Below are 13,140 nucleotides of genomic sequence, written 5' to 3' on the forward strand. Positions count from 1 at the left end.
TTGGCACGGCGAGATCGGGGTTCAGGCCAGGAACGCCGCCGTTGGGGTCGGGTATGGGTGCTGCGGCGACGTCACTGACGCCATTGTTTGGTTGATGGTCCATTGTGGTGAGATTTCGTGAGGTACGATGAGATGCGAGTGTGAGCGGACGGGGATGGTGGTGAGTGAGGGTCGAGGTTTGTAGATGCCGCAAGGCTGCGTTCTGGTGACGAGTTGGAGATGAGAGAAGCTGATGTGTTTAGAGGAATTGGGCGGGTGAAATTGGTCCTGAAGAGCGCTCAGTTGGTGCTTAACAGCACGTCAGAGCCTCGCATTCACTCAGCCAGCGTCAGAAAGCGATGCAGTTGTCCCGTTGACAGCGCTTCTGGCCATCGGAGAGGTGCAGGAAGAAGAATGAAGATGGATATCAAGGCGGATCGGATGCGCGTAGCCTTGCGTGTGCAAGTACCTTGGCCGTGCAGCGGTGATGCGCTGGAGAATTGGCGCTAGGCAGGGGTCAAATGTGCTAGAGCGGTACCACGGGTGCGGTGATGTCTGTGCTGCTCGTTGAGGTAGCCGTCAAACGGCAGGTCTGGGGACACGATTCGTGCGCTTCGTGGCGGTCTCTTGTAAAGGAAAGACGTGTACTCGATGTAAGATTCACAGTTATTACTTCTATCATAGTATCCCTAAAAGCGTCTGAACGAACTTGCTTGGTTCTCAAGTCAGTTCATCCTTTTTCATCAGTTTTCTTGCGGTCTATTGGCATCAAGGCCGACACACAGTACAGTCGATGTAACAGGTTACTGTGCTCGTATCCCAATTACAAGAAGCAGTACTGAGATAACTGCTGAGATGGACCAAAACTATATAAAAAGTTATGGGCAAAGTAGACTTTACTATAGGCTTGAATATACTCCTCTCGGCTCTGAAGGGATGTCGCTGAAGTGCCTGCCTTGATATCAAACCGATAATGAGGACATCGATCTGAGAGGGTCGTACCTATGAAGTAGCCATCAGCTCGCCATACCAGACTCCTTGAAGTCCAACGGCCCATCGTGGCCATGGAGAACTTTCGTTAGATGAGACAGACCCTCTTGCATCTTCGTGCTGCACCGATGATTCGAACTGCTGTTCCATTCCCCTGACTCCGACGATGCTACTGTGCTGCACTATTACATATGTACTTGTCCAGATGCACCACCGCAGCAAAAGAGCCCGTCATGGCTCTGCTCAGTGGCCAAGGCAGAGGAACAGCGCGAGTTTAGTGCCAGGATTAGCGCATGCTGCCCACTAAAGAATAAGCGACCCCGCGTGCACTTCATGTTGTCAGCTCCCTCTAGCTCACCAGGTAAGGTAGTACGTACCTAGTCGGCGACATGTCCATTGGGTCTCCCGGCTCCCAAGCCGTGCTCAACTCTCCTCAAACCTCCGTCGCATCTGTCCCACCCAGTCGAAGCAAAGGGAGCTCAGCCTTGAGTCACCGGAAAGCAACTCTCGACTTCTGCTGCTGCCTCTTCGATCTCTTCGTATCGCTTCTACTTCCATCTCTGCCTGCTTCTGCCCCTGCTCCTGCTCCTGTTCCTGCTCCTGCTTCTGCTTCCGCTTCTGCGTCTGCATCCGCCAACCAGCTGCGGGCTTCATTTTCCAGTGAGTGCCCGAGCGAATGAGTGCGAGTGAGCAGCTGAGGCCGGCCATTAGCCGTGCTGCCCGCAAGCGCGACAGGCAGAGGCCCCCCAAAAGGAAGAGATACAACCACAGAAGCCGGAGAACGATGAGCTGATCAGGGCCGTGATTCCCCTCACATGAGTCAAGACTGCCTCCCGGTGGCGCCTTGTGCTCTTCTTCCTCTCTTTGTTGCCTTCGCTTACTTTTCACATACCTACCTTCCACTTCCTCGACTGCTGCTGTCATCACACGCTTTACCTAAGATATCCGTCTCCTAACGGTTCCTGACAAGATCACAGTTCCCTCTCGCGCATCTTACTCTCAGTCTACCGACCTATTAGGTGCCCTCACCACTAGGTATTGGGTATTAGCCGCGGTGGCTGATAGCATCCGCCGAGTCGAATGCCCAGAATAATACTCTAGCAGGAGGTACTAGGTAGGTAGGTAATTATGGAGTCCCGGTCCGAGGGTCACTTGAGCGCCGCCCAACTGACGTCCAACGCTGCCCTCCCCAGTGCTAGTATCGCAACTGCCGCCACCTCGACCGCACGAAACCCTGGCACCTCCATCGTTAACGGCACCGCATCTACCACGCCGCCCTGCCTGAGGACTTGACCGTCGTCGTCGTCGTCGTCGTCGTCGTCGCGAAGCCGGAGCATCTCTCGAACCTCGCAGTTCTTCACATCTATCCAGCGCTGTCTCACTGGCGGCGACGTCATTCCCAGGGTCTGATACGAAGCACGACTCAGCCAACTGTCCGCCATGTCGTCGTGGTCGGGCTCGGGATCGAATCCACACCAGCGGCAGCGAGAGTCGATGCCCGACTTCCCTCCGCTGTCTCCGCCGTCGGCTCTGCCCCCGCTGCGCACCCTCAACTCGCCCCGGGGCCGCGACGCTGCGGCTCCCCGTTCACCACCGCGCTTTCATTGGTCTTCCTCCACGGCTGCCCGCAGAGCCGAGCGCATTCGAAACCTCGACGACCGCCTGGCGTCACGCGGCGATGGCGAGCGATATGATTACGGTAGCCGCTGGTCCATGCGGCGCTTGCCTCGCCTGCATGCTCATGCCGCAGACGGCCGAGGCTCCAACAACATTGACGAGCTGGATCGGTCTCTCGACGAGGCCAACACCAACCTGAGGGCGCTGCTGGACCTGACGCAATCCGCCCTCACCACCATCCCTCAGCCTCTTCGCTCGCACGACTTCCCAGACGACAACCGCCGGAACAAGCGCCGCAAGCTGGACGCCGACCGCCTCGGCTCTAGCGGCATCAAGCCCTTTCGCTATGGCAGATATGGACAGGTAGACCTGGGTCAGCTGCGGATGGAGATTGTGAGCTGCGACGGCGGCATGTTCTCCAACCAGTCTTCGTATGCGGCGGAGAACATCCTCAAGGACGACAACTCCGTCTACTGCACTAAGGGGAACAGATGCAACATTGTGCTGCAACACCAAGGCGGGAGTGTCTTTACGCTGCAGGAGCTTGTCATCAAAGCACCGTGCGCTACCAACTTTTCCCATCCGTACGTTTCTACTACCCAGGCGACTAGCCTGACTCTCTTCGCTCTTCTGTACTCAGCATTGCGCTAACACAGGTCGCAGCGTTCGAGAGGGCATGATCTTCATCACCATGCACCAGGACGACATGCTGAGCCGGACGGCTCAATATCAGATCCAGTATGCCCCGTCATCGAGGCAGCGTTCACGGAATGCAGACGGAGACAATGCACTGGTCCTCGAACGGGAACCTCGGCACATCGTATCCATTCAGCATCACGTAGACGGCACCACGAGCACCAGGACTAGAAGATCCTATGTGTATCGACCAGATGACGATGAGTCTCGGCTACCCGAGATGCCCGAGGAGTTTAGTCGAGAAACGTCGGATTTCCGCGTCACCACGGAGTGCAGCGATGAGGAGGACGACGATGACGACGGCTATGGTGGGTCACGATTCCACCACACGCCCAACCGCATCGGCTCTCTGCCCTTTGAGAACGTCGACTCGGACGCAGACGACATCGTTATGCCTTTCAGCCCGCAGGATACCTCGGACGACCTGCTTCTCCACCACAGCCGCCGCCACAACATCATCCATAGGCAGAGAGATGAAGACGACGAGCACACGCCCAGCTTCTCGCTGTCCGAGGCAATGGATGCGCACGCCAATGCCACGCAGGAAGCCGTCCGCGCGGTTGGCGGCCGGCTGCTCGCTCCCCACGCACGCTTCTACATTGAAAAGAAGAAGAGCAAGTGCACCATCAAGTTCGATCCACCTGTTTCCGGCCGCTTCATCCTGCTCAAGATGTGGAGCTCATCCCACGATCCGGGGAGCAACATTGACGTCCAGTCGGTCATCACTCGAGGGTTCGCCGGACCGCGGTACTTTCCTTCGGTAGAATTGCGATGAGCAAGCTCACAGGTCTCAGGATGTAAAAAGGGGGTGTGAATCTGGTGAATTATGCTGAAGCGGACACGCCGCATTGATTTCGGTTTAAGCGAAACTACCTTTGGTGGTGTATAGGACTTGTTTTTCTTTGGGCGCAGGGGCACTCTTTGGTGGCAGGGTATAGCATGGGGGTCTGCCTTTTCCTTCTTTTATTCGCGGTTTCATGCTTGTTTGTATTTGTTTCTTACTTGCTACTTTCACTGAAGGCGTTCTCTTGAGCATCCCTCATGTAACTTGTACGCTGGAACGACTGCTCTGTAAGGCGTCGGGGAGCTGGGGTGCTGGTTTTGTCCGGACTTCGGATATTCCTTGCGATGAGGCACCAATTACTGATTAACAAGGTAGGTACTAGGTAGGCATCAATGGAGGACATTCTTCTCTCCCAAAAGGACAGTTATTCGACGCTGTGCTCCCCGGGTTTACATAGGTACATATAAACATAAACATTACTATAGGTAGTCTACAACTGTCCGCAACCTCTGGTTGGAGTCAGGTTGTCTTATACCTCTGAATCCACCCCGTCGATACCGAGGCGTGGATTCAGTGATGGGGTCTCACAGACTGGATCGTCAACCCCCTCCCTACCAGATCATCCATCGTGATGCAGCAGAACAGCACAGCTGAAAAGCTAAAAAAGTGGCTGTTGTGACCGTGTAGCACGTGTGCGCAGGTATCCTCGCTCGCGTCTGTCATATTTCCTGTCGTCGACTGAGGGCTATCTATCAAAATGATGGCTGCATGCAGCAGCGCTCATGGCAGCCACGTTGTGACGCTGCCCCGTCTATTAGGGGCGCCATGCGGTCCAGAGGCAGATCCGTTGCTGCCCCTGTCCTACTTCTTCCATTGACCATTTGCCCTGCACTGTTCAGCCCGTTTCCTTTTCGCCTTGACAAGCGGCATCGATTCACAACGAGCTGTCATTCAAAGTGCTTAACATCTTGGCTTTAATATTCTCTCTCCTTTCCGCCTCTTTCGCTTGAGTACCTACCTAGGTACTTGCCTACGTACCTAGTATGACATTGTTGCTCTTTGCTTACGTATCTGCTGCCTTGCTTGACCGACTTGCCGCAACCGGTTCTGACTGTGTGCAGATGGGTCCACGGACCGGCCAGGAGCACTGAATTGCTTGTCCCTGCATGTCAGGCAAGGTAAGGTATCACAGTATCACAAACAGACGGAAGACACCCGACGCTGGGGCGTGATACACTGCACAAGTCGTACAAACCAGCACGAAGTGATACGTGGACGTGCACACCGCATGCCTCGTGCTCGCAGGTACTCCGTTCGAGTACATTGCCGACTACTAGCCCCTACAAGCCTCTCGTCCATGCTCGTACGGCATCCAGCTTCGGATCGCAAGTCTAGCCTCGACCTACCCATACCTTACTGTACGAGCACAGTAGGCTGACGTCCGGCGTATCAGCAGTCCATTCCAATCCGGCCTCTTCACATGCCGAGCCTCGAGCGGATCTGAGACAGACAGGTACCATCTTGGCCCCAGAGCCCGCGGGCAGTGACCATCTCGCCGTCTCGGATCGCTGAAACACACGTCGTCGTGGTCGCTGGAGGCAACCAGGACGCCGTCATACAGGCAACAGCATAAACCCAGCTGGGCGGACAAGAGAAACAAGAGGAGAAACAGAAGCAAAGAGAAAAAGGGACAAGGAGCCCAACCCCTCCTCCTCGTCGAGGCGGTCGAACAAGCGGCGCCAAGGGACAAGCAGAAAGGGAAGAAGAAAAAAAAGACTGGAGTCGTCTCTGCATGAGGCGACGTGTGCGTGACCGCTACACCGTTCACAGCATCCTGTGCATGCAACCTGCAGACGACCTGCAGCTTCTGGTCCAGGGCCCTTGGGACTAGCAGACGTGGACGGAAGCACGTTTGCATAGGTTTGCATACAGGCACATCCAGGCACACGCTCGCGCACCACGCACACTTGCGGACGGTTCCAAGCACGAGACAGCTGCTGCATACGGCTCGTACTCGTTCCGGCATACATACAAGCGACTGACAGCAGGGTGCTGGATTATTACACACATTCACTTCTTGTCTGCGCGGCCCTTTTTGCCCTCGCTGAATTGCGAATTGCGCCTCAGTGGGGAGCATCCTGTCGAAACGCCCCCAAAGAGAGCGAATAACTGTCGCCGTGCTGGATCGACGCTTGTCGGAATTGCGCCGACTGTCGGATTCGAAAAGAGTACCTCAGAAAACAGAGGAGGGCCGGGGTCTCGTTCCTGAACCTGTTGATCTCATCGTCACCCGGGGCTCACCAGATTCGCCTGTACGAAGAGCGAATCTTGTTCGCTCTCACCCCCCCTTGAGCAGGCCAAGAGCGAGGCAGGATCCCTTCTTTTCTATTCATCGCAACCCGACATTTGCGCCAGGGAAAAGATACAAAGGAAGGAAGAAAAATCTTCAAGCGAACAGACGCCAACACACAGTCGACTAGCATCGGTAGCGATCGCAAAGCGACTGGGGGGGGCCTGGTCAACCTGCTGGCCTGACCCAATATTTCCGTCCACTTCTCCACCCTCCGACTCTCTACACCGCAGCCAAAGGCACTTGGACGGGCAAATGGGCAGCTCGACTGTAACCCCCGGCCAGGGGTACCAGCACCAGCCAGCCCAGCAGCAGCAGCGCCAGCAGACTCAGACGCCTCCTCTCTCACCGAGCTTGAGCTTCGCCCCAGATTCCCCGTCAACACCTCGAGCAGCGACGACACTCACAGCAACCCCGACGCCTCGCACCACCAGCAATCCTCGCCTCTCCGTCGACCGAAGAGACGCCCTGTACGCTGTGGGACCGGCCTCCCCCCCAAAGAACCACAGTCCTCTTCGCCAATCCACCACCATCTCCTATCAAGACCACCACGCTGGCCGTCCAGACTTGCCGCCGTTTCTGAAGCCGAGGCACAATACCAAGCTTCCTAGAGGCCACTCGAGGTCCCGATCTGAAGTCGCAAACAACGCGACCACCAGCAACACTACAAGCAACATTCCTTTACCGATCGGGCAAGCCCCCGAAACATCGTCAATCGTCGCTTCGACACCAGCCTCTTTGCACCCTCAAGACTCCCGCAATCCGCCGTCCTCTGCGACGCGTCGCACCTCGCTTGGAGAAGTCGGTCAGGATAGACGCGTGTTAGACCTAAACGATAGCAGCAGCAGCAGCAACAACAACAACAGCCATACCGCTGCTTCCCCCTCCTCTCCCTCGTCCGTCCGCAGTTCTGCCCTTTCCTTTATCGCCTCCAGGATGCCGGCCATGAAAGCGCTCGCCCCCGCGCCCGTCGTGGTGTCCAAGAGCGACGACGAGCTTCTCAACCTCAACATCGAAGCGTCGCTCTTCCCCAACGGCGCCCCGCCGGACGGACAGGCCTTCTCGCCGGCGGCCTTCAAGAACCTGCAGCAGACGGCAACCGGCCTGCTGAAGAAGTTTCAAACTGCCTACCACCGCCAGGCGCAGACGATCCAGGAGCTAATGGCTGAAAAGGAGGCGCAGGACGACGAAAAGGCAGAGGCCGACACGAGAACGCGACACCTCAAGATGCAGCTGGAAGGCATGGCGCAGAAGCTGGCCGACACCGAGGGCGTGATGCAGGCGCTGATGGAGGAGCTGAACAAGGAGAAGAGGCTGCGGATGGAAGAGCGAGCAAACGCCAGAGACAAGTTTTTGACGCCGTCGGAGGGGTCGATATCCGAGGACCTGTGCGTCGAGGAGGATCAGCAACAGCGCAAGCGAGGATGGAGGCGTAGTGGTGAGACTTCCAAGACCGACTTCAGCTTCGAGACGGATGAAGATAGCGTCGAAGCTGCCAGCATCTTCTCTCGCCCTCGCAGCCCTACCCTTACGGCGCTAAGCGTCATATCCGATGTAGAAAGCCCTGCGCCGCCTGGCCCGCCGTCGAGGACATCCACCTTTGGAGGAGGAGCAAATGGCCCGGCCCCGTCTCGCGTGCTCCGGGGCTCTCAGCCGCCGCAAATGACTACCTTTCAGAAGCTGTTCAAGGGCATCTCCGGGGACCCCAACAGGGACATCAACGGGTGCCGCAACTGCCAGGGCCAGGACGCCAGCATCGCCTGGGACACTGTGGGCCTCTTGAAAGCCGAGAACAAGACGCTCAAGGAGAGGGTCAGCGAGCTGGAGGTGGCCGTCGAGGAGGTCCTGGACGTCGTCAACGGCGTCGGGCAATAAAGATACCCACGACATGACGCGCGACCTCTTTGCATATCCGAGTTCTCCTCTGTTCTTGTTTTTTCGGCATGTCTGGGTGTCTTTTTCCTCTTTTTCTCCCACAGTTTCTCAACAACAAATAGCCGGTGTTCTCAAACCAGTTGCTCTGGCATGACATTTGGAGTCGGACAATGTTTTGTCTCCTTTGATTTTTTTCGACCTCATGACGACACATTGTTCTCTTTACTTTTGTTTTCTTGTTACATCTATTGATATCTTCATCCCCCTTCATCTTCACACTCTTCCTTCTCTTCTCCCTCTCGCTCTCCCCCTTTATACTTTGCTTCTCCCTCTCACTCGCCCCTTTTATACTTCGCTTCTCCCTCTCACTCTCCCCCCTTTTTCCACTTTACTTCCCCTTCGTTGTTCCCACGCGGTGTATAAGGTAGAAGGCATTTGTCAGCTGGGGACGGGCGCTCTTAAAAGGAAGCGAGAAGGGAGCTCCCAGTTGTCGGAGCATATCCCGAAAGCAAAGACTGAAAGAAAGAAAAAACTAGCGTTTTATATGAGAGACGTAGAATTATGATAGGAAACATGATTGAATTACACAATTTTTCTTCTTCTTTATATCTCCAATGGTCCAATGTTCTCTACCCCTCTTTTTACTACCAGTAGAAGAACAGCAATGTGTCTTTATGGGACTGGAACCGCCGTTTGTGTGAAAATTAGTCTGTGAGTGATGTCCCGGTTCATCATGGCGATGCCATACATTCAGTTTGGCAAGCTTGAAAGTTGAATATATATTTGCCATTTGATTCCCTTTGCCAGCGCATACCCCCGACAAAGGATTCTCCTCCTCGTCCAAGAGAGGTATATATACAATTTTTCTCTCCCCTTCTCTCCCCTTCGCGCATCTCCGTATGACGCACTCGCCATACAGCTTTCTCGCCCGGCAAAGCATCTCCAGCCCCCCCTCCCCCTCCTCCCATTCTCATCCATAACAGACTCTCTAGTGGTGCGCCTCGCCGTGACCCTCGCCGTGGTGGTGCTCGTCGTTCAGGAAGAGGTACTCGTAGGTGCAGTATCCGGCAAAGGCCACCGTCGCGATGCCCAGACCGGGAAAGCCGCTCCTGAAGCGGTTCCACCTGGAAAAGGTGCCCTGGTATCGCCATGCCTCTCTATAACGATTTGTTTGGAAAGATTCCCAATTGTCAGCCTTCATTACTAATTTCTCATTTTCGCTCTGCTTTTCCCCCCTCTGGCTTTTCCTCCTTCGTCATGACATCTCTTCGTTTTTCCTTCTAAAACTCGCTACTTGTGATGAGGGAAGGGGGGCCTGCCAGAGGGGATGGGCACACATGGGAAAGGGATGACCAACGTTCGCTCCCAGGGATCGTATCGGGGCTGGCCGGTGGCCTCTTTGAAGGCTCGCATGTTGAAGCCGGTGATGTTGGGCTTGGGCCCGTGGGCCATCCGCAGTGCTCTGCCGGCAAGAAGACACAAAGCAGTCAGCAACTCGTTTTCTCGACAAAACTATTCCCCCTCTTGTAGCGCTGGAGCAAGCCAATTCGCTTGGAAATACCTTGTCGCAAGCATGGTTGCCGGTGGGAAAGCTGTTGTGATGTCTCGACAAAGGGACCGCTGGAGTGGAAAGCGAGCGGCTCTACTCTCTCTCTCTCTCTCTCTCTCGAAGTTCCCGCAGTTGATGAGCTGCTGGTGGTCTGAGCCAAGGTCGAGGCGAGGCGGCCGGATTAATGCTGCAGCCGAACAAGGAAGTACCTTCCACCCATTGAGGTACCTTTTTAGAGAGGAAGAGAGAGAGAGAGAGAGAGAGAGAGAGAGGTGCACGGGCCATCTCCGGCTATTGCCAGTAGTAGGTAAGTATCTACCTTAGTAGTAGGTGCTTTTTGGCCTGTGGCTTCCGTCACCCTCCTCCAAGACCTGCAAAAGGCGAACGACTGGAATTGCAACCAGCGATCGTGTCTCTTCTCTCTTTGCCTCATCTTTCTGTACTGATCCGCCTCCCTCTCGCCTCTCTCCCTGGGGTCCCTCTGACGAAGCGCTAATCAACAACAAGGAATATTCCGGTTATCGACCACCTGACGAGGACAATCGACCGCCGCAAACGATCCCGCATCGAGGACACCAGCCAAGGCGGAGAAAAAGCCCTACGCCAGCACATTGCAAGGGGAAATTCAGCCTCCCCGGTGCCATCGCTCGCCGAACGTCTCTCCTCCCTGTCTCGACGCTCAAGAGGCCGACAGCGGACCTGCCGCGGCACGAACCAGCTCCTCCCCGGTGCGCCCCAGCCCTCGTGCCCAATGTTCGGACCAGGCCGTGGACATTCAGGATACCCTCCCCCTACGTCACGTTAGAAGCAGCCCAGGAAGCATCCGAAGAAGAAGAGGAGAGATTCTCGTTTCTCCGCCGACCCTACGCCCCAAGATCCGCTCAACTGCTACCGCTGGGCCGTCGAGCAAGCATCTCTTTCCGAGAGCCCTCATCCGCTCCATCTCCCGCCCGACTTTTCATCGGCTCCCCCTCCTCACCGTGATATCGACGTCCGGCCTCGCTCCCCTCGGTTTCTTCAGTCTCGAACCTTTCGAAACGGCACTCCCAGTCATTCGACCACACCATTCAGAGGCTTCAGAGCTAGTCGCAAGTTTGCCAGGCCACAGCCACAGCCTCGTCTCGCTCCGCACATCCCAGCGCCGCCCGCCTCTGCTCCCATGCCACCACAGCTCCGGGCCTTCGGCGGTGGGCCCGGCGTCGGCGCGCCTTTCCACCAAGCCGGCTTCCCTTCCCACGGCCAGCCACAGGGAGGTCCTTTGGGAAACCAGTACCTCAATGCCAACGCCCAGCTGAACCCATTTACGCCCAACAACATCAACTCGTTCAACGCCGCAGCCCTCAATGGCGCCGCCGGCTTCCCCGACACGGGCTTCGGCAGCCAGAGCGCGAGGATGGGCTTCGCGCATGGGCCCAATGCCGCGGCCGCAGCCCTCCAGCAGCCGCAGCAGCAGCAGCACGGCGGCCAGGTTCAGCACAATGCATTGATGGATCATCCCACAATGCGCAGCCAGCAGTCCAACAAGGGCAGGATACGCGAAGTCTGGAAACACAATCTCGAAGAGGAGATGGCTGTGCTGAGAGACATTATTGACAAATACCCCTATGTAGCCATGGTGAGTCCTTGTTTCGACGCATTGCGAACCCAATTGTTTGCCATGATGCTGTTGTTGTGCTGTTTTGGAGGATGAATCGTGCTGAAACTCAAGGATGAAATTGAAAGGACGCGGAATTCCCCGGTGTTGTAGCAAGACCCATGGGCGGTTTCAGGGGGAAGAGCGACTACCACTACCAGTGTCTGCGGACCAACGTGGACATGCTCAAGGTCATCCAGATTGGCATCACCTTGTTCAACGAAGATGGAGAGACACCACCAGCGCGGCCCGGCCCTGAGCTGGGCCTCAGCCCGGCAACAAGGCGGCACATTGGCCAAGGGCCGTTTCCGTATTCATGGCAGTTCAACTTCAAGTTCTCCCTGAAAGACGACATGTACAATGAGAAATCGATCGAGTCCCTTCAGCAGGCCGGCATCGACTTTAACCTGCTCGAGCGTGACGGAATTGACCCCCATCAGTTTGCCTCCCTGCTGATACCGTCCGGCCTAGTATGCTTCGACAATGTCCGGTGGATATCCTTCCACGGCGGCTACGACTTTGGCTACCTGACAAAGCTGCTCATCTGCACGCCTCTGCCAAACGACGAGGTGGACTTTGACCACAAGATGAAGCTATACTTTCCCAAGACGTACGACGTGAAGCACCTGATGAAGCACGCCATCAGGCTTCACAACTCGGGGATGCTCACGCCCAGCGACCCCGGCACCGCGGAGATATTGCAAAAGTTTGAGCACAAGTCGGGTCTGGAGAACATTGCCGAGACTCTCAAGATTAAGCGCATCGGCTCCGCTCACCAGGCGGGCTCGGACTCGCTTCTCACGGGCAAGGTCTTCTTCCAGATGCGAGACAGGATATTCAACGGCGAGATCCCCGACGATCATCTGGGCAAGGTCTGGGGTCTGGGCATCCCCGACATTGGCCTGCCCATGTCCATGATGGGCCAGGGCGGCGACCAGAACGGCGGGCAGAACGGCAACACGCCCAGCACGCCCAACACGGGCACCGCGCATCTGGCGACGACCCCGGCGCAGAACCACAACACAAACGGGCTGCCCAACATGGGGCCCATGACCCCGGGCGGAGGAGGCGGCGTCTTTGGTAACTTTGCATTTGGAGGGAACGGCAGATAGGGTTCTGCCTGGGCGTCTCACTCATCCAATTATTGAAACGACAGCCCTGCTATTTCCTCGTATCTTTTCTATCCCAGTCGTCTTTTCTTGGGTCTCTTGTGTTTATAACAAACGTCTTCTTTTAACTTTTTTGGTCGTGCATCCCTTGTCTTTTTGTGACTCTTTTTTTCTTTCTCTCTTAGGGAAAACAATGGGCTCGTTGGCTGGATGTACTCTCTTGTCGCTGTGCTCTAGTAGTTGGGGGAAAATCTGGAAGCCGGCCAGTGTGACGAAGGGAGGAGGAAGTGGACAAAGGAGTTTAGAGAGGTTTACTTTTTTTTTTTTTCTTTTTTTTTCTTACACGCTGTCGTCGCCGGAAAACACACAAAAATGTGATGGGCTTGAGATGCCTCTTTTTTTTGCGTTGCTTCCTCTGCACTGTTTACTCGAACTTGTTGATGTTTCATGACGTATTGTAATGTTTGGAAGTCGGGAAAGAATAAGAAAAAGGACAAAAGTTGCCATTAGTAGTATACCACATGAGGTACCGGCTCGATTTATCAAAGATCCTCCGCC

General features: G+C 55.7%; 4 protein-coding genes across 4 annotated transcripts; 3 read left to right on the top strand and 1 right to left on the bottom strand.

Moving 5' to 3' along the window:
• Window positions 1-2,463: 2,463 nt before the first annotated feature.
• TRIREDRAFT_110420 (uncharacterized protein) lies at window positions 2,464-4,057 on the top strand (the record flags this gene model as incomplete). The annotated part of the gene is made up of 2 exons (XM_006967940.1): window positions 2,464-3,170; window positions 3,250-4,057. The coding sequence occupies 2 exons, from the start codon at window positions 2,464-2,466 to the stop codon at window positions 4,055-4,057; spliced, it is 1,515 nt and encodes a 504-aa protein (XP_006968002.1).
• A 2,614-nt stretch (window positions 4,058-6,671) lies between these two features.
• TRIREDRAFT_123321 (uncharacterized protein) lies at window positions 6,672-8,291 on the top strand (the record flags this gene model as incomplete). Its single annotated transcript, XM_006967941.1, has 1 exon — window positions 6,672-8,291. The coding sequence occupies one exon, from the start codon at window positions 6,672-6,674 to the stop codon at window positions 8,289-8,291; it is 1,620 nt and encodes a 539-aa protein (XP_006968003.1).
• A 1,006-nt stretch (window positions 8,292-9,297) lies between these two features.
• On the bottom strand, window positions 9,298-9,755 carry TRIREDRAFT_34327 (uncharacterized protein; the record flags this gene model as incomplete). Its single annotated transcript, XM_006967903.1, has 2 exons — window positions 9,298-9,448; window positions 9,649-9,755. Coding segments are annotated over 2 exons (258 nt in total), but the record flags the coding sequence as incomplete, so codon positions are not given.
• A 1,244-nt stretch (window positions 9,756-10,999) lies between these two features.
• TRIREDRAFT_110423 (uncharacterized protein) lies at window positions 11,000-12,585 on the top strand (the record flags this gene model as incomplete). Its single annotated transcript, XM_006967942.1, has 2 exons — window positions 11,000-11,455; window positions 11,563-12,585. 2 exons carry the CDS (start codon window positions 11,000-11,002, stop codon window positions 12,583-12,585), a joined length of 1,479 nt encoding a protein of 492 aa, XP_006968004.1.
• Window positions 12,586-13,140: the final 555 nt, after the last annotated feature.

The sequence above is a fragment of the Trichoderma reesei genome (genome assembly GCF_000167675.1).
Source record: "Trichoderma reesei QM6a unplaced genomic scaffold TRIREscaffold_20, whole genome shotgun sequence".
Lineage (NCBI taxonomy): Eukaryota > Fungi > Ascomycota > Sordariomycetes > Hypocreales > Hypocreaceae > Trichoderma > Trichoderma reesei.